Here is a 21419-nt window from a genome sequence, read left to right as displayed (position 1 = left end):
GTGTATTTTTCTTGTACCTGTCTCTTCTTCACCTTCTGCTGGCCTCATGTTACAAACAGAACCACCTTATTGTAATTTTTTTGCCCAGAATCTACATTTATTTGTAGTAAAAAAAAATCTAAGTATTATATTTATGACAAAATGTTGTTGTTTTCATCTTAAAATTACTTAAATATCCAACATTTAGCAACACTATATTTCATACAATATGTTAAAAAAAATAATAATAATAATCTTATTTTGCTTCTACATGTCATCTCACTCCCTGGCTGAATGTGTGATCATTGCACCACAGCTAGTGCTAGGTTGACTGTCTCCACCTTCATTTGATAAAAAAAAAGGAAAGGAAAGGAAAGGAAAGGAAAGGAAAGGAAAGGAAAGGAAAGGAAAGGAAAGGAAAGGAAAGGAAAGGAAAGGAAAGGAAAGGAAAGGAAAGGAAAGGAAAGGAAAGGAAAGGAAAGGAAAGGAAAGGAAAAAAGTTTTAAACCTCACAAATGGCCAGACATGTCTGCACTATCACTCCTGTCTCCCTGCTCCCAGTAGCACATAAATGTTAATATTTGTCTGCTAAATTACTAATGTAACTTTACACTAAATAATATTAATCTCCTTTAGCATACAGTATTTTGAGTGACGATAGTAATAGGGGCGCTATACCGCTTACATTTGCTAGCATTTCAATACTAAGTTAACGAAGAAAAAAAGTACAGTATTTACAGATGAAACTGACCTGCACTTGAAGCCCTGAACAGGTCATTCATTTTGCAACATTTTGATGCTTGTTCTCTGAGTGCTTTCTTTTTCGTTGTCCTTTCCCTCTCTGCTCCACCTGGCCGTTTTCTCTCCATCATCGGGTGATGCTCGCATTTTCTGTTTAACCGTTTGGCTGAGGCTTTAAGTGGAATCGTAGCCTTGCCAGTCAAGACTAACAGATTCATGATTTTATTAATGACGAATTCGAAAATGATCACCGGTAACGGTAGTAGTATAAAATAATAATAATAATAAAAACAAACAAAAAGAATAAAAAAAAAAACGCTGGCTGGCAAAATTAGTCCCGGGAATTCTCCCGGTGCTCCCAATGGCCAGTCCGGGCCTGGGAGACGGGTTTGCGTGTCGGAGAGATGAGAGAGTAAGATGTAAACCCGCACTTTTTCTTGCTTATACGTGCACTTCCCAGATGTTGCCGGTACCGCCCTGCCCAGAGTATATTTATATGAAAATAATGTTTAGCAAAACAAGTTGTTATATTTCTATGGCCCTATGTTGTAGATAATTTCTTTCTCCCTGCCTAGAGGACAACTTAAGTAAAAACTAGCATAACGTACCCCAACTCTCCCCTAATCTATTTTTTGTTTTTGTTTCTTTCAAGTTTGCACTCAGATTTGAGGCTGAAAGCTATATAACTTTCACTGCATTAATTTCAAAGGCATTCAGTGTGCTTTTGAAAGACTTGATAATAAAACACTCCCTCCATGAGCAGCCTGTCTGAAACTGCATGAGCAAATCGTTGAGCCGGTGAACCCTGCGTTTTTGTGGTCAAAGTTGAGACAGACCAAACAGTCTGTGTTCCTCACTCGAACTCTGAGGCTTGTTTTAGCCTTGGTCAACACTCACTTAAATCATTTCTGTCCATCCATCACGCTGCGCCTCTGACACCCACTAATAGCAGGGTGTTTGAAACGCAACATCTGCAGGGACGTCTTTTGCCCCCTCTGAAACCCCAGATGCATTAAATGGGGCCCCCCACGGTCCTGCAATTGCTAGAACCAGGAGAGTCTAGGGTATTTATTATAATATAACTTATTTCAAATAAACATAATAAATACCTTGGATATATGGTATATAAAAAAGAAAAGATTTGTTTTGAAAGATTGGAAATCTTATTTCTTTGACTAATCAGACATTCAACACATTGCCCAATGCTCACTTGCTTCAAAAGCTTGCCAAATTGAAGACTTTATAACACTATAATTTGCATGCATAAAGAATTTCAAGATTGAATTATGTATAAAAACACTGATTGATATGCATCAAGTTTACCTGTGAAGTTTAATGACAACAGCTACATTTAATCACTCATTCTGCACTCCAAAATAGACAATCTTAGATTTTCTACATTCGAAATAATGAAATTTGTCAATTATTTCCATTATTAATGATCATCGATTACATTTTTGAGCACTAAAACATGTTGGCAATGGCAGAGATGCTATCTTGGCAATCTCTAGACAGAGAAACAAACGTAAGAAAGCACTGACAACATCAGAGCAGTGTCTAACACGATTCCTTGACCTCAGCAGACTCAGAGCCACAATTATCGAACGATCCAGCACAAATGAAAACAGAAAACACAGGTGACCCTGAATCCTTTGATTATGTGTACTGTAGTTTCAGTGAATTTCAACACCAGCGCACAATGTATTATTTAGGGTGTACATTGAGGTTTTTTCTTAAAGAAAATGAGAATAAAAGCCAGAACAGTAAATGACATAGAAAGGATTTTGAACTGTCAATCTGCGGCCGCCTCAGGGAGAAAAACAAAAAGCAAAGAGAGAGTGGGTGATTTCAGACGAGATCAGCGAGTGAGAGCCTCTCTCTTCCTCCTCCGTTCTCCTCCATCCGTTCTTTTTCTCATCTGTCTTAAACGTTCCTCAGGGACGTTAACTTTTCCCAGGCAGTCCTCTTTGGCTTTAACAATTAATGTGCTGGGGCTCCACAGTGACAGCTGATGCTAAATACTGCACAGTTCTGTTTACGTACAAGCGCATTAATAAAGATGAGACCCTGCTGGTTTTGAGGAGAAGAGACAGAGAAGAAAAAGAAGAGGAGGAGGATAAAATCAGCTTCCTCCTCCATTCCTTCAAGTAGCCCACACCATATTGGGACGCTGAAATCAGCCCCTGCAGTGAATAAATGAAGAGCACTGGATAGTGTGCATTCATTTTCAAGAGATATTTATGCGTATTTCCAATTGATCATAATAGATGTGATGCAGAAAAGCATTATAATCGGTCATATCAAACATGTTTTTCTCACTAGTAAACAATCACACTACATATTTCACCTTGAACACTCTAAGTGAAAACCTCTTCACATGAAAAAAAAAAAAAAAGAAGAAGATTTGATGTAAGAGATCAGACTGGACTACTTTAACAGGAACATGAGTGTGTGCTTAATGTTAGCTGATATATCAAAGTCAGAGATGTGTCCTTGGTCAGACTCTGAACACTCACTACAGCTACACAAACAAAGCAAACTGTGCTTTGTTTTCTTCAAAATGAAAAAGAGAACACATCTGCACACACACAAAACATTGATTTTTGTGATGGTTCAATAATTCATAACAATGCTTCATCTAATGTTTCCGTTCTGTTGATTAGCCAGTGTATTTATAACCACATTGCTAAAGTGTTTTGAAGTGATATTCAAGCACCATCAACCGTTGCATTAATATTTGATATTTTTACAAATAATCTTTGTCCTTTTTTTATGTGTCGAGAGACAAAGGGTTGTTTTAGGGATATGATGAATATAAAAGTACAGGAGGATTTTGTTTAAATGGAAATTCATGCAGAAACTCTAGCCAATACATACAAACTCACACTGTATAAACATTTACTCTGTGTTCAACTTTTAAAGGAATATTCCAGGCTAAATACAAGTTTTGTGGCATAATGTTGATTATGGATCAATCAATAAATACTCACTGTTTCAAAACTATAGCCACAATGAATTAAAAAGTTATGTCCAATTTTACATCTTCATTGCCATGATAACAAAATGCCATAAACACTAAAATTATAAGACAACTGTAATAGATGACAGAATGAAAAAGGAATAATACACAAGTTAACAATGATATAAACTAAATTAAATTATACTACTTCACATTTTGGCTTTTAAAAAAGGGACCAATTTATTTTCATTTAAGTTGCATAAACGTAAACTCGATTTTTGCTTTAATAAACACGATGGAGAGGGGTTTTTTTGTTTTTTGTTTTGTGGTAATCAAACACACCATAAATTCTGTTGATTAAGATTAACTTGTACTATCCCTTTAAGTTAAACTATAAATTTCACATGCTTTTTTATACAGCTGGCCTCTGAATAATATACAGTACAGTAAGTTACTAAATAATAAAAAAATTCAAGCGTATACAGCTTTTCGTAAGAAATTATTTACCGAAACGGGACCAACCCCCCCCCCAAAAAAAAGCTATTGTCCTAAATAAATCACTGGTTTCATTGTCAGATTGAGGTAACACACAGTTTTATTTAGTGCCTTTTTCCGCTACGGTGGGAAGATAATTACTGTCATTTATTAATAATCCCAGGGCCAGTCTTCAGTAATGTGTGCCACATGTGACAGCCTGATCCTACAAGTGTCCCATTTGCCTCTGACATACACAAGTCTTGGTTTTATCTAAGCCCAAAAAAAAAAAAAAAAAAAAAAAAAGTGAAAACGCATGAAAAAAATTGGAAGAAAGAGGTCTGCTGATCACTAATAGCACCCAATTTTCTTGTCTTTGGCAAGAGAGAATCAAATGATGAGAACAGGAATCCAAAAGGGCACTTTTTGAGATGTCATGTCGCATTGGCTTCAAGTAAAGTATGCGTATGAGAAAAAGAGCCGAGCTAGTCTGGATTTAGCTCATTATTTACAGGCACTTTCCTGAGGCCAATGGTGGGTTGTTCTTCACGGCGTTCAGCGTCTCTGTCCAAACACAAGGAAGCATTTTATCCCTTAGGCTTTGTTTTTCTCCCTTCTCTTTTACGTTTAATTTCAACATTAGCTAAGGCAATATAATTTGCCATCCGGTGACCTTGACAGATTGTAGCAGGGACGCAAGCCAGCACCAATGCCTTTGAGGAATGAGTATTTGATAAGTGGAGTAGTTTAGCTCACTAGGTACAACTTTAACTGAACTCTTCCAGAACTTTCAGGTCCATCTTGATCAAACAAATCCTGCCATTTACCGTATTTGTCCAATTTTACTTTTAATCGACAATGAAAGTCTTTGAGATGCAAACAGGTATATAAAAAAACATGCTGAAGACAAACAGATCTAATTAAATCTGTTATCTTTTCATCACCTGGGACAGGGACAATGGCCTTCTACTCATCTTTGCAAATTGAATTTATTCATGAATTAAGCTAAACAGAAAAAAAGGCACCTTCAAAAGTGGCCACCCCTTACAAAGCTTACCATGGTTTTACTACAGTAACACTAACTGCAAAACCTCAAATATTTTGTGAGAGAACGCAGCCTACATTCTACAGCTAGGAGTTATACCTTTATATTATTAACAACTGTTTAAATATATTTTAAACTAATAACAAAAATACATGTATATTTAAATAAATAATATATAGCGCACTTAAAGGCTAATTAAATATAGACCTAGGTTAATATATTTACTACTAAATAATAATAATATTAATTATTATTATTATTATTATTAATAATAATAATAATAATATTATTATATTTAATAATTGCATATCGTTGATAATATCTATTTCTGACAATTTGCTAATAAAATAAATGTAAAAAAAATATTTGAAGGAAGAGGTCTGCTGATCACAATTTTCTTTTCGCACTTTTTGATATGTTATGCCCCATAGGCTTCAAGTAAAGTATGCGTATGAGAAAAAGAGCCGGGCTAGTCGGGTATTTACTACTAAATAATAAAAAATAAAAAATAAATAAATAAAAAATATTATTATTATTATTCAAAATGGTATATATTGATAATATATATTTCTGACAATTTGCTAATAAAATAAAATAAGATTTATTTTTAAATTAAATTAAATTAAATTAAAATTAAATTAAATAAAAAAAAATTGTCAGTATGTTGTCAGTAGATGTAAAAATCTCATCTACTAGCCTCATTGGACTAGCCTAGAAATCTAGACGCACCCTAGCGGCAGCAAAATTTATTTTGCGGCCAGGGTAGTCTAGCAACTCTCCATTGACTTTCGAGCTGGAAAAAACAAAATTAGGTCAGGCCAATCACATCGTGTATAGAGTAGGCGGGGCGGGCTTAACATAATGACAACAGAGTTGCGAGTCTTGCGACGGTTCCCTGCTACTTGAAAACAAAGAATGGCTGCTGCTGGAGAACAGTCTTTCGAATCGGCTTTGGCCGCGACTCTGGAGGACTTGGAGTTAAGTTTTTCTTTGAGAAAAGAGCAAAGAACGGCACTTAAGTCATTCTTAAAAAAGGAAGATGCGTTCGTAGTTTTGCCGGCCAGATACGGCAAAAGTTGAATCTATCAACTAACGTTAGCTCCGCTGTTAGGAAAACGCTCTGGTTGGTTGAAGCGCTGTCCTATTGCGTGCAGAGGGAATTTGAAAGACAGCTGTTTATCCCGCCCCTCGGATTGAGCCATGTCTATGGTGAGTTGCCAGACCTAACATCTTGATGTAGGTCTGACTTGCCAGGCTATCATTGGACCAGCAGAAAAACAAAATCAAATGGGGAGAACTGTCATGGGTAACTTTTTTTTTTTTTTTTGCAAGAGCAAAAATAATAGCAAAAAGATGCTAATAAACTAGGACAAATTTCGTTCTGTGGCGTCTGCTCTACATCACCTGAGACTTTAGTGCCTCAGTCTATATGGCAGTCTCAGGTCAACTGAAACTAGAGAAAGGAACACAGGAAGGAAGCAAATAAATGGGAAAGAGCGAGATAAAGTGGCCTTGCACACTGTAAAATCTCTGTTCTCGTCAATTCCAGAGGGAAGTGAGAAGCCCGCAGGTAAGACTTCAGAAAAGGTCGAGGTAGTAGAGCTCCCTTTCTCTGCCTTTCTACCAAAAGAGAGGGATACACTTTCCTGTGAGCAGAATGGAAGGAAAAGGGCTTGTGTTCTGGCAAATTATGGAAGCATAAAAAGCCCATGCTGGAAATATTTGACTACGCCAAGATATAAAAGGTAAAAGGACCATCTGTGCCATTTGCATCCCGCTCCCTGGTTGTCTCTGTGGCGCAGTAGAGTAAACCATCTTGCAGCAGATGCCAATGGAACGCAAACATACAAGTTAGTGATGCTGAAAGAGCTTGTGTGTCCAATCAGAATGAGACTTAGAGATGATAAATATGCATTATAATGTGCTGCAAGTTGCAAGTATAACCATGGCAACTGTCCCAGCCTGTTTTGCCTATGCAGTGTTCGCTACCGTAAAGATGATGCCATAATGAAGCCGTTTTCCAAATCTAGAATGCATTAGTAAACTCATCTGAAGCATAGGGACTAGAAAAATTGATTCACCAATGCATTGCGATTCTCTCTCCAATTATTTGTAGATTGATTTTAAAATGATGTATTAATAAATCTGTTTTTTGAAAGTATACACAGGATAAAACATTACGGATACAAACAAGTGTGGTGAAGGTCCTAATAGGTAAGGGTGATTGTTAGTTGATATTTCTATTTCTTGACACATTTGGAGTGACTGGCATTCACCGAAAGTAAATGATTTTTTTTCCAAATGCAGGTGTTATACATGCTTCATTCAAGACTAGAGCTTGTTCTCAAATGGTGTGGCACAACCCAAAAATGGTTGTCTGGTTGCTATGCTAAATGCAAATTTTAAAATTAAACTCTTCAAATAATCCTGCAAAGTTATAAATAGGCTTATTAACTTTTAAAATGGAGGAGAAATGCTTCCCAAACCTTTTATCGTTGACATCAAAAAGCAAACATCAGTATTTTACCGCAAATTTACTTTTTACTTAAAGGGATACTCCACTTTAAAATGAAAATTCTGTCATCATATACTCACCCTCATGTTGTTTCAAACCTGTATGAATTTCTTTCTTCTGCTGAACAGAAAGGAAGATATTTAGAAGAATGTCAGTAACTAGACAGTTTCTGGTCTCATTGACTTCCATAGTAGGAAAAAATATACTATGGAAGTCAATGAGACCAGAAACGGTCTAGTAACATGAGGGTGAGTATATGATGACAGAATTTTCATTTTAAAGTGGAGTATCCCTTTAATACTAATAAAATATTGAGCACAGTGTCTTTTCCAATGTTCTTTTAATTAATAATATAATTAAAGAAAAATATTAAAGAAAAATAATGTAAAAAGTATTAATAGTCAATTTATGGTAAATTTTACTACATTTTTAGTACATTTTGGCTGCCGTTTTTGGGCCTATTTTGTTCATCGTAATCTGTAATGTATGATCCTAGGGACATTTTTGTTTCTTTTGAAGAATAAACAATTTTAGTACTGTGTTGAGCCACCACTTGACATCCAATATAAAATCCTTGTCCTGGAGCAAAACCAGCTGAGAACCAATGGACTACAATTATTTTTGCTAATCTGGTAGCAACTTCATTCGCAACTTCACTTGGCGACACAGTATGACTTATTTGTAAAGATAGACTTTCTGCAAGAACTGAATAAAGACGCTCAACAACATATTCTGACGTGAAAAAAAAAAGTAACAACAGACAGTCTCAGAATGCGTATGTGGGTGGAAATTAGTCACAAAAGAGTAAACGCTTAAGACAAGAAAACTGAACGATGGGTAGAGTATACAGACAGAGAGAGGAAGAGAGAAGCGAGTGAGAGCACGAAGATTTCCAGTAGATGTCAGCTTTGACAGAGAAATAATGAAGCGACATGATGTTGATGCAGAAAGAGACAAAATGCAGCTTACTTGTTTGATGCTTTTAGGACTGATGAATCTCCTAAGGGCTGAAGAGGAGACATACAGTATGTTCCTCTCGCCGAGATTCTGCCTTTGCACTAATTAATCACATCATCCAGCCATCCAGGATTCGATAAGCCTATAAAAAGCTTTAGCTCAGGCATCACTGTCTGAAAGATTGCTTCAAGGTTGCTGGATGCTGTTACATCCAATTCAATTGTTTTAGCTCAGAAGTGACATAACATTAAATCAAGGACAGTAGAGAAAGCCACAGAGCTTCTCATTTAGTCAATATCGGCTCTTTGTTAGAAAAAAGAGGTGGCAGAACACAAAACATTTAACAATGTTTGCAAGATATTTGAGCTGCCCCAATGGCAGAAATATCAGATACAGAATAGGAAAGAAAAAAAAGCAGTTATGACTGGAATGTTATATCCCCATCTCCACTTACAAAAAAAAAAAAAAAAAACTAGAGTAAGCACGATGAAATTAAACACGCCACATGTGTCTCTGAATGCATTTTTAAAAGTAACCAAATTTAGCAATGGTTAAACCATCAGACTAATGCATGTTAACATGGAAAAACTAGTTAAAAAAAGATAAAAGTGCAGATAAAGACACAGAATTCACTTCTCTTTCTCACCTTTTTGTGCTTGAATGAACACATACAGTACATGCAAAATTAGGCTATGTCAAAATGCCCATCTTGGCGAGTATCCTCGTTGACCAACTAAACCAGCTTAATCAGGCTGGGAGAAAAGTTAAATTAGCTAAGACCAGCAAAACCACATAATTCAAGAGCACTTGTCAGCTGGTAAGGCTAGGAGACCAGCTAAACCATATCAAGCCATCTTAAGACCTGCAAATCTGCATCTGATGGTGTTTAGCAGAGTAATGACCTTGTATATCTACATCAGACCACCTCAGGAGAAGTCCATAGTTTAGAGTCTGTTCATGTTTTAAGCACATCTTCACCACAGCAGGCAAACAACATGACACAAGAAGCCCTCCTGCATTCTAAATCCCGTGACGCCGCCTCGTAGCGACGCCGTCTTCCAGCCGCTACCAGCGTGATGCTCATCATCACTCACATGAGTCAGAGAATGCCATAAGCTAATGGAATAAATCAAGGATGAAATATCAATCAAATTACAAACTAATAGTTCCCTTAATGTCTTTGTTGGAGTACAGATGGCCCCTTCAGCCAGCCAAGCACACCACAGCAAGTCATCATAATAATCAGCGCACTAATAATACCACTCCATTAATCACATATACGCGCTCAAAGTGCATCGCTGCAAACAACGGGTGCTCTGCTGCAGGAACATCACAAAGTTGAAGCGTGGTAACACTCACTCATTAGACTCTTTTTCTAGAATCCATGCTTATTGTTTAAAGAAACAACAAGGTAAGAAATCCATTGAGTGGGTTCTGTGAGCACTACTGTTCCCTTGGCTTCTGAACATAGTGGTCTTCAGTTACCTGTAAAAAAATAAATAAGGGCAACATGCAGCTACTTACATTTAGCGGGGAGGTCGTAGCCACAGGTGATCTTGGCTTTTCCAGTGTCACAGCCATTTAACGAGTGGCACTCTTCATACAGGAGATGACCCGCGGCTCTGTGTATGCAGCCATCCACTGAAAGAGAGAAACAACACCAGTGTGAGAACTAGGGGTGTAAGATAATATCGTGATATTATGTTTAGCAACACTGTATCAATATATCTATTTGTTTGCATCCAAGATTCATGGCTTTGTTCAGTTTAAACCCCAATCATTAGATGGAAGTCTTTTTATCTCTGAATGTGAACTGACATAAGTGCAAGGGTGAACCGCTAGCGTTAGCATTGGCAAACCCAGCTCACTAGTTACCACCAATGGAAGACCAAATAATGATACCAGCTCCAGTCGCGGTGTATAGAGGTGAAGTGTGGACTCATTTTGGCTTCCACTGTAAAGAAAGCACTTAAGGAGATCAACAAGAGTCATGTTGTTTGAAAAATAAGCCGTGCCAAAATCCAATACTCAGGGAACACATTGAATCTAAAGAGCTCAAAAAACATCCCAGCGCCATCCACGCTACTAAGAACGGCGTTTAGATGAATACTAAAGAATTCTCCAAGTACTTTACTAATTTTCCTTATCGTGTCCGTATCGTTACACGTATCGTACTGCCAGATTCTTGGCATTACATAACCTAGCGAGAACAGATATGTTGGCTGAAATATTAAAAGCTTTTTTTTTTTCATTGAAAAAAACATCTATTTTTTATGATACTTAGTTGATGTTTCATGGTTTTAGTTTAAACTTTTTTGTGATTATGGGGTGTTTGAAATTCTTCAATATTTTTCCTTTTGTGCTCCAAGAAATACAGGTTTTGAACGACAGAGAAATGATGACCATTTCAATTCTGAGGTGAATGAATATTTAAAAAATCGTATTAATGAATGTATTAAAATAGGAAATAATACATACAGACTATATGTACAGTGATACATAAAAAACTCATGGTAGATGAAGGCATGACCCTTGAACTACTGATACTAAAAAGTGCTAAACCACCTTGTGTCCCCGACCACTGTTGATTCGTATAAAATGAATGGCATGAAGAAGCTTTTGCCTTCCGTGTTATTTTGCTCTCCCTTGGTTATCCCCACCTCCCGATGTTTTAATTTCACATGGTTAAGCTCAGGATGCCTTTGACTGATGGTACTGCTTACATGAGTAGGCAGAGAAATAGAAATCCAAATGGTCTCCCTCCCTCAAAAGCCCATGACACACCTCCAGCAACCCATTATCAATCACAAAGAAACATCATAAAGGTACAGTCATAAGGAAAACAAATAAATCCAAAAAAGAGCTTGTAAGCAGAAATGAAGAACTTATTCCAACAGACGCTGAGCTCCTGACCTTTATTCTCAAAGAAGATCATTATAAAGAGAATATGGAATTAAAACCGACTGTACACATCATTCAAAAAAAAAAAGTTTTTTTTTCATAATCTTTAATCAAAATTCTTCCACATCTGAAACGTTTGCTCTGCTAGCATAACCACGGCTGTGATATTGGGGAAATATTTTAACCAATTTTATTACACTCAGCCTTTCATGAACCAATCACACCGTATCCAGCCCAATCCTACATTACAGTTACATATAGAGGTTTAATACTTGTGTTTTAGGGGGAAAAAATTCAAAGTAACTCTCCTGCATCATACACAGTTTGGATGAATGATCTGAATAATCATATGGAATTTTGAGAATAGGTGTGTTATTATCTTTCTAAGAAATCAGACTTTTAATTTTTGGAATGGCAGACAAAATATCAGGCAAAAGAGTCAAACACTTGAAGCCCCCTCAAATATTTATGAAAAACGTCTACATACACAATAAAAATCTAGTTACAGAATTAATATTTCACACTGAAATGTCACATTATTGTCGTTAAATGCTTTAAAAATTCAAAATGGTGTTCATGTTGATTTTAAACAAATGCAAACAAATCACTTATGCGTTAAAAACAGCTTCAGAACCTGTGATTGATTCAATGCCCCAGCCAACAGGTCGTGATACATGTGACCTAAATGTAAGTTTGAGCTGCTGCCACTGATCTGGTTTGCACAGAGATGAACAGCATGTCATAAAGGAGATCAGTCTCAGTACGCTAATGACACAAGCAGATGAGAGGCAATAAAGATGACAGACAGCCCGCTGTTACAGAAGAGAGGCTGCTCGTGCTAAATTTCATGATCGACCTGATCCACTCGCTCATTCATTGTACAATGACGTTGTAAATGAGTGCGAACAGCTTTGGCAAAAAAAAAAAAAAACTTAAAAATTTTTTTCCCTTTCTCCCTTATCAGACACTACCTAAGTTGACAAAAACTACATACAGGGTTTTTTTTCTTTTTTTTTCATCACAATTTTCTGAAGGAGACACCAGCTGGTGAGAAGATTTTTCCACCACAATCAATCATCTTTAATGGTCTGAGCGACAGCAAGTCGACAGATACAGATTCCGATGGCTTTTGAGAAAGCACTCAGTTCGAATAGATGAAGACAGTGACAGAGCTTGCAATGAGAGAATCGGTTCCTTAGACAGCCTAACAATTACCACATCAAATGCCATCAGACTGCATTGGACATGTTGACAGAGCCGTGTAGGCGTACTTCTTTACGTCCTGCAGTTTTGTGAAGTTGTGTATTTTTTCAATACATGTACAGTTCCTGAGAATTTCAGCGTGGACCACATGGAATCATCATTAAATTTTGACAATATTCATATTCATTATACTACAGCTGAATAAAAAAAGAAGTTACACTGTAAAAAAAAAAATCCCCAAGTCAAAAATTTCAAGTGACCGATAACATCTACATTTTTCAATTAGTCTGACGTATTATTTCTCATTGAGCCAATGTTAACAGACTATTGCAACAAGAATTTCACTTGGGCCAATTGAAAAATTTAGATGTTATCGGTCACTTTAAATTTTTGATTTGGGAGGGTTAGAAATTTTTTACAGTGTAATATTGAGAAACGTACATTTTTGAGACAATATGGCATCGTCAACTTCTGTTCAGTCAAGGAAATTAGTTACAAACAATGGCAACAAAAAACACTATTAACCATTTCGTCTCCAAGCAGCAGTATTTTGTGATTGATTCAATAACTCACTTATGGAGAGTCACTTGTTCCATTCCTGAACGAAGTAGTGTTTTTTAACAAATTGATTCAGTGAATGATTCAATTGCTTCACTCATAAAGATAGTCACTTGTTCAGTTCAAGAATGAATCATAGTTTTTATACGAATCCGTTCAGTGAGGGATTTAATTACGCACTTATAACGAGTCACATTTTTTGTTCATGAATGAATCACTTGGTGCCACTTACTAACAATGTAACCTACAGAAGAAAAAAAAATCCCTTATTCATAGAGTTGCAGAAAGTCCCAGTGCTGTATATTAGCACTGTCAGTCAATCAAATTCTAGGACCAGAACTAACTATTGTATAATTTTAAACACAGAATGACTCTAAACACTGTCTATTGTATAGTACAGGCCCCTGTAAAGAAAGTTCATTACACATAAAGTCTCTAGCTCAGCAAACGGCATCACCATAAAAACTGCATATTTAGCTGGATGTAAAGTACATTATTACAGCTCTTATGCGTTAGCATTTAAAGTCATTTGGCTGTGAATCACGCCTCTCGTGAATATGCCTGGTCAAGCACACCACAGCCTTTGAGAGATGAGTGTTACAGGAAGTGGAGCATGTTATTGCAGATTGCGAGCACAGTTTAAAGGCAATAAATCCATGTAGTATGTTGAACAGATGAATGGAATAAATCTTCACAACATGCATGTGTGATTGTTTGTGCTCACGCAGGTGGGAAGCATGGAAATAAACCCTCAGTAATGGAAGCCTGTTTGCAGAAGCTCGTGAAGATGTGTTTACTCAAAAGTAATAAATAATAACGCTTTACAAAATGTTTCATTAAAAGAGAAGCGCATGATGTTATGGATCATCCAAGTTCAGTCTGTTTACTGATCCTTGTTTGCAACCAACTAGTCTCGCGTATCCAGACCTTTAGACTGACGGCAGAAGGTCTGGACTCCATAGTAGCTTTCATTGGCCAAGGACCGCCCAAGAGGACATCTGACTGACATGTAAAGCAACCAATCACGCTTTGTTTTCTTCAGTGTCATGTTTAGGGGTGTAAAAACAGAATATTGTGCAATTCATTCAAGAATGTCGTGCAAGTTTACTGCAACAATGGCTCAACAATGGTGCTGTGAACTTCACATACATTTGAAAATACAGCGTTTAGCTGATCCTGATAAGTGCTAAATGTCACCCAACAGTCCGTAGGTGTGATGTCTGATGCTGAGACTAGATATAGATGAGTAAGATTATGACAGACAGACAGACCTCAAGTATGTAAGATACTCTTACATGCTCTTATATTACACCACGTACAAGGCACAACGTCTCCCTCTAATTATGTCAGAGTTCAATGCCTGAACTTCCACGGTTCCTGTTTGTACAGAGTTGCTGAGCAAAATCTGGAGCTGGAGGCCAAGGAGCGGATCAGGTGATACAAGTCAATCAGCACATAATCCTCACAGCCTGTCAAAGCCCATTATTATCTAACCTGATGCTGCTGGTGAACACATCAAATGTGTTTCAGCATATGTTGAGCTTTCTTACCAATGTCTGATTATTTGATGCTTATGCAGCTCTCGTATCTTTGCCCTCTGCATGTCTCAAGCTAGTCAAAGAAACATCACAAATGCTGATTTATTCTGTTTCCTCACAATCCCACACCAAGCATACCATACTGGCTTTCATCTTCACTCAGCCTAAAACAGCGTTTTTATTTGTATTTTTTTTTTGCTGCTTGGTTTGTGTTTATCACTGACATCAGTGACTTGGTTGAATGGTTTTTTTTTTTTGAAATTATTATAGACCACAAACAGACCAGCAGGGTTAAAGCAGACACAACAATTTCAATGATGCAAAATGCATATTACACTGTAAAATGAGCAGCTCTGCTTTAAGAAGGATCGTGTGAGTCTGGAGTAATGACTTCTGTAAATCCAGCTTTGCCAACACAGGAATAAATAGCTTTTTAAAATGTTCAAATAGAAAAAAAAAATGTTTTTATAATAATATTATTTTACATTTTTACTGTTTGTTTGTTTGTTTGTTTGTTTGTTTGTTTGTTTGTTTGATTGATCAAATAAATCCAGCCTTGGTGAGCTGGATCATTGTTTTTACATTGAAAGCACAATAAAATTACATTACACATTTAAATAAACCATCAAATAAATAAACAAACGATCATTGTGTCATTTAACAGTGATGGAAATGTTTTAAAGGTTTTTTGTTTTTGTTTTTGTTTTGTTTTTACAAGTGATTTTTTTTTTTCAATGTCACACTTTGTGCCTGAGATGAAAAATGATGAGTGGAATACAAGATATAGTGCATAAAAATGTCTGAAGTTGAAGAACACACACAGAATTGGTGGTAGATTGAGAGTGGTTCTGAGAGAGTGCAGATTTAGTTCTTTACGGAGCTTCAGATCACCTCCAGCAGGTGCTAGGTGACCTCTAGGTGAACACCAGCTGCTGCAGAATCCTCCTCCTCCTCCTCCTCATCACCATCATCTTCTTCTTCTCACTGGGCTCAAGTCCCTGGACTTTCGTCTTTTGTCCGCCTGCATGGGATTATCTATCACCCACATGCACAACGACATTCACATTAGCAGCGTTTTTAGACTCTCATCAATATTCTAGGCAAGAGGCTGCTGGACTGCAGGGTTTAAAACGAGTTCCCGATTACAAAATATCTGCAATACAAGAGCTTCAGAGCAACATATCTTTGCGTCTATCGCCTCGCAACCAAACGTCTGTTTGGCACCAATCCCCTACGTGACTTTCTGAGGATATTGAACTGTTTGAATTGTTGTACGATGCAAGAAATGATTTTCAGAAGTAATCTGGGAGTTCAGCTCACTGTGACAGCAAATCCTGTTAGATGCGTTGAGAGGCTTCAGCTGATTTCTGTGGCCTTGCATCATAGTAGCTCAGGTTTAATTTCACTCCATTAGTTTGGAGACGAGTTCAGCAGGCTGGGTACAGCAGATGCCATATCAGGTGATGCCAGCGTCAGTGTGAGTGGCAGCCCATGCTCCCTGTTTCACTGCTAAGCAAAGGTATCAAAATGCACCAGCATTCATACATCTCTAAAGAAAGGCAATCTGAAATCGCTTTGGGCACTAAAACTGAAATCGTCTGCCGGCTCAATACCGTAATCTCCCTAACCCCCCACCTCCCCCACCGCAGGTATATTTAGAGATGAATTCCGATAAAAAAAAAAGGCTTTTGAGATGAGAAAGCACAGCAGAGAGCCTATTCTCCAACCCAGCCCAGGTAATGAGCCCACGGGGCCAGGCCTGGATCCCGGGTGCAATCATGTCCAGTCAGCCGATTCCTCGACTTTCTAGTCAGACACAACAACTCATGGCACAAAACAATGTAATTCTTTGCAGGAATCAATAACCATTGCTTTCTAACCAGGGGAATTTGTGTAAGGCTCCAAATGCAGGACTTACTGTTCCCAATAGTTCCCTAGCGACTCCGATGATTTCTGTTCATGACAAATGAATTAACAACACCGAAAGCAGGTCTCAGCCGAGCCGCAGCAGAAGCGTGACCCAGATGCAAACCGGGGTGTCAATTTATTTTCTAATCAGGGGAGGATTTAAGGAGAATTCCCTGCTGATTGCGACACTGGCGAACTTACAAAGGCAGCCTCTGTTCGGCATTAGCTAAGTGTGGTGTTATTGTCACCTTTGAACGGAGAATGTGTCATTAAGAGATATGGTGTGCTATTTGTGTCTTTCTGGTGCAATACTAACAATTAATGGTCTTACCAATACAATTAAGCAACATACATTTCTTTATTTGGCTGCTTGGTTTCACTTAAGACACGTTAAGTGCAGTTCAAGGTGGCTAGCTTCTGCTAGTTGCCATCATCTGCTCTGTGGCTTATTATGCAAATTAAAGTGACATCACAACCGGGGTCATCAAATAAAAGCCCACCAAAAGCATATTCGTGCAGTCTCCTAAAGTTGATGTTTCAGTATAAACACTGGGCGCTTGGCTATTAAAGAAATTTGCAGTCCCTGGCTTCCCGTGCTTTCAAGACAGCTGCCGAGGCTCTAAAAACAGCACTTTCAGCCTGTAGTAATCCTGCAACTATGCCGCCCAGTGTAATATTTCACTCCTCTTCAAAAGCCATAATGCCCCTGCTGGACCTTTCAACAGCGGATCTGTCATTTATCCGCTCTCCTACTATGCAGCATAGCATCTGGTGTTGTCCACCATCGCCATTCCAAGTCTCCTCCACCATTACCGCTAATGTTGCATCGATCCGCTCAAGACGTGTGTGACTCAGCGCCAGTTGAGTTATTCATTTTGAAGGTGTTCTGCATTGATTTTGTCAATAATAATGAAGACTAGATGAAAAAATTTAATCATGACAATAATTAATCGATTTTAAGAAAAAAATTATGAGAAAAAAAAAACACTGCAAAATGTTTTTGAAAAGATGTGTAAAAAGAATATGATTTACACCAGCATACTGAATCACTTCATACATATATAAATATATTTTTCATTTATAGCGACTAAAATAAATGCCATTGCAGTAAGAGGAAACTGACTAAAATTAATGAAATGATGACATGTTAAAAATATTTATCAAAACCAATGACTAAAACAAAACTGCACAGTGTGTAGGAGCTTGCAACCTCAATATCCTTTCCTTTCTCCTGCAGAAGTGCAGACGGTGCCTGGAGAAAAGTCAGGTACCTGTTGGGCTCACATGCATGAGTTTTAACGTTTTCCCACAAGCGCTGCAGCGAGACAGTAATGCCTCGCTAACCTCCCAAAGGCCTTTCTCGCAAAGTCTTTCTCTCTCCGACTCCTTTCCTTTCAATTTTTCCCTCTGACACAAAGATCCTTGCTCTGCTTTCATTATAATACCCTGCTTTTCAGAAATGGTGTCAGGCGCAATTTTCCCTCCCTAATTATTTTCCGTCCCTGGTGAGGTTTGGAGTTCAGGCCTGGGGGAGCAGCTGCCATTAAGTGCACACCGGGGTGGGTTAGGGTGGGCTGGGTGAAAAACAGAAACTCTGGAGGAGGAAAGCAAGAAGAACAACTCTGTAAATTGTCCTAAATTAACTACACGGATTGGAACACCTCAGTGCCAAATAAGTTGGCAAACACTTGGAGGTCCCGTGCTATTCTGTTGGGCCGCAAGTCAACTTTATGATTAGGTTACTGAAAGCGTTGATTCCGACTCCATGCCTTATTTCCTGGCTCCTCCCCACCCCTCCTGTTTCCAGCCCCTGTGATTTACCACACAATTTTCTACCCAGCTAATTCTACTGGAGGAGATAATGGCATGAATTAGGCCCTAATCAAGTGCCAATCAGAGATCCTTAGAACTCTAAATGTCAGATATTAGACGTCTCGTCACCCGTCGCTAGTTTCAGAGCTCCAACAAATTGTTATATTAGCTAATCACACTCACTATTCAGGCAATGGGAATAAAGAGAGTGACATTATTCAAGTTCCCTTCAAAACGCTGATGGAAATTATACAAATCTCACCTGTCTCAATGGTAATATCAGATTTGACTGGGAAGCTACAGATAAGAATCGTGGCTTCATTATTTGAGCTTAGGCCCCGTCTACACGGATATGTCTGCGCTTTGGCCTCCAATATATATGTAAAGACTGTTTTACACAGCCTTCTAAAGTGAAGATTAAAACAAAAATTCTGTGATACATGTGAACAGGTCATTTCTGTTATAGTTTTTGTATTTTGATGAAAACATCCTTTAAATTTAGTCAGTATTTCGCCATGTCATGTTCTTTTATTTTAGTCAGTTTTACTATATAGAATATAAAGCTGCAGTCCGTATCTTTTGGCGCTCTAGCGGTTAATAAACAGAACTGCACGAGCCTTGCGGAAGAACATTGTAGTTGGAGCTACTTCTATATGTTTCTGTCTATGACGAGTCACGCAGGTAGTGGGCTACTCCGCAGTGGTATGACCCATACCAGTCTAAAATAGTCCCAATATAAACACTTATTATAGGTGTACTGTAGTGATTCAGGATAAGACAAAAACATGAAAATGTTTGGAAAATGGGTTCATGATGTACTCGCTCATTATATATTTTTTTTGTACATTTTGAACACAAAAGAAAGTTACAGACAGCAGCTTTAATGGCAATTAGTCTACAAAAAAAGCAAGTGTAAAATTAAATAAATATTCAAACTGTGGTCTGTGGTCAGCAAGATTTAAGGAATGAATACTTTCATTCACCAAGTTCAACATTTAGAATGTTACAAAAGATTTATATTTCAAATAAATATATCTTATCTTTTGAACTTTATTTTTAATTTAAAAAAATCCTAAAAGAAAGCATCCGTTTCCACAAATATATTAAACATTAAAACTATTTAATTAACTATTATAACTATTTAATTTAACATTGATAATAATGTGAAATTTAGCACCAAATCAGCATATTAGAATTTTAATTTCTAAATGATCATGTGACATTGAAGATTGGCATAATTATGCTGAAAATTCGGCTATGCCATCACAGGAATAAATTATATTTTAAAACATTAAAATAGAAAACCTCTACTTTAAATTGTTATAATATTTCACAGTTTTACTGTTTAATGTATTTTTTATTCAATAAATGCAGCCTTGATGAGCAAAAAAAGATTTTATGATCTTAAAAATGTTAAAACATTTCACGAAATCCTCCTGAAATAACATCTTACTGTATACTGTAATATTGTGTATCCAATATTGTGAATTATTTTTTATTTGGTTATTCATTGACCATGTTTCAGTTCGTTTTAAACATTTTGGGGTTAAAAAAAAAAAAAAAAAAAAGGGAAAAATGTGTAGACAAAGCCTTAGACTGTCATGTTGGCTATGACGAATATCACAGGGTGGAGTAGATTTTGGACATATTTCATGATAGAGGAGTGCAAAGTAAATGCTCTAAAGGGTCAAGAACGACATAGATCAACCCAATGTGTTTTCACTCTCAATTATTTATTGTTTTACCATACTACAAACAAAAAAAGCACTAAAATGCTGTACTCTTATATTTGCAAATAAATACGCAAAATAAGCAAGTCCATTCTTTCAAAGGTCCAAATAAAGTATCCACTCCTGACTGTTCTTTGTTGTGACTATATTTTTTCAGTGAAGCAAGGAGCTCATAAAAGGTTTAAAATGACGGGACAGAATCTGACATTTTTATTTATTTTGTCCTTGGTGTCCACTGTGATAGAAACTGTGCACGCACATATCACTGCCATTAGACCGGACCAGTGAAAACAACCAAAACACCTCTTAAAGCAACTCTGAGAAAGAGAAAAAAAACAGGAACCTCATTCCGTGCATTCTTTTTGGATTAGAAGATCCGCAGACACGTCAAAATGCATTTTCTATAATGTTTTGGCCACAGTCATTTAAAAAAATAAAGTCATTGGGGTAGCACTGGAATAACACTAGTGTCTAGCACCCAGGGGGTAGGGTCAGACATTTCAAAGAAAACACAGGATTGTTCCCAGGCTCATAAAGCGTCCAGGGCCAGGTTAGGTTACCAAAGCTCATCTGGTGCTGGCGTTTTGCTGCACAAGACTCTGACAGCTGCGGGCGACTCGGTGCCAGACCCCGGCGGAGCCGGATTCCTGGGGACACCATAGCCCTGACACTTGCCGGTCATTCTGAATGTTTTGTGCTGTTTTGTTAGACTTGTATTTCTGGTGTGGGCTCTAGAGGAAGCAGATACTGTCAAATAAGGGCAAGATACAGTCAACATTCTCAACAAATTGTAGCCACACTTTCAAGGCTGAAGAACTGAGGGATGATGATTTCCTTCAGACTCTTATACACATGTACACACACAAACAAACTCACACCTTCTTTTCCCCTCCAAACAATATAACTGTGATTTTTCACCTTTGACTTCTCATACAGTGTCTTATTACAAAGAAATCTCTGCTGAAATGACCATTATCACCTGCACCCTCAGGTCAGATTGCCTTTGGCACCTCTTCATAAAGCCGCTATTACACATTTCTAGCAAGGCCAGAGCAACACATAAACACAGCCTCATTCACTTATTAATTTACTCTCACAA

General features: G+C 37.5%; 1 protein-coding gene across 2 annotated transcripts in view; it reads right to left on the bottom strand.

Moving 5' to 3' along the window:
* The window catches only part of macrod2 (mono-ADP ribosylhydrolase 2), a 578061-nt gene that overhangs the window by 365640 nt on the left and 191002 nt on the right, over window positions 1-21419 (bottom strand). For both annotated transcript variants that reach the window (XM_084391152.1, XM_084391151.1), the window contains exon 5: window positions 10195-10311. In XM_084391152.1, coding sequence (XP_084247278.1) covers window positions 10195-10311 — 117 coding nt within the window. The remainder of the gene's footprint in view (window positions 1-10194; window positions 10312-21419) is intronic.

The sequence above is a fragment of the Rutilus rutilus genome (assembly GCF_951802725.1).
Source record: "Rutilus rutilus genome assembly, chromosome: 20".
Taxonomy (NCBI): Eukaryota; Metazoa; Chordata; class Actinopteri; order Cypriniformes; family Leuciscidae; genus Rutilus; species Rutilus rutilus.
This window is presented reverse-complemented; position numbering and strand designations above follow the sequence as displayed.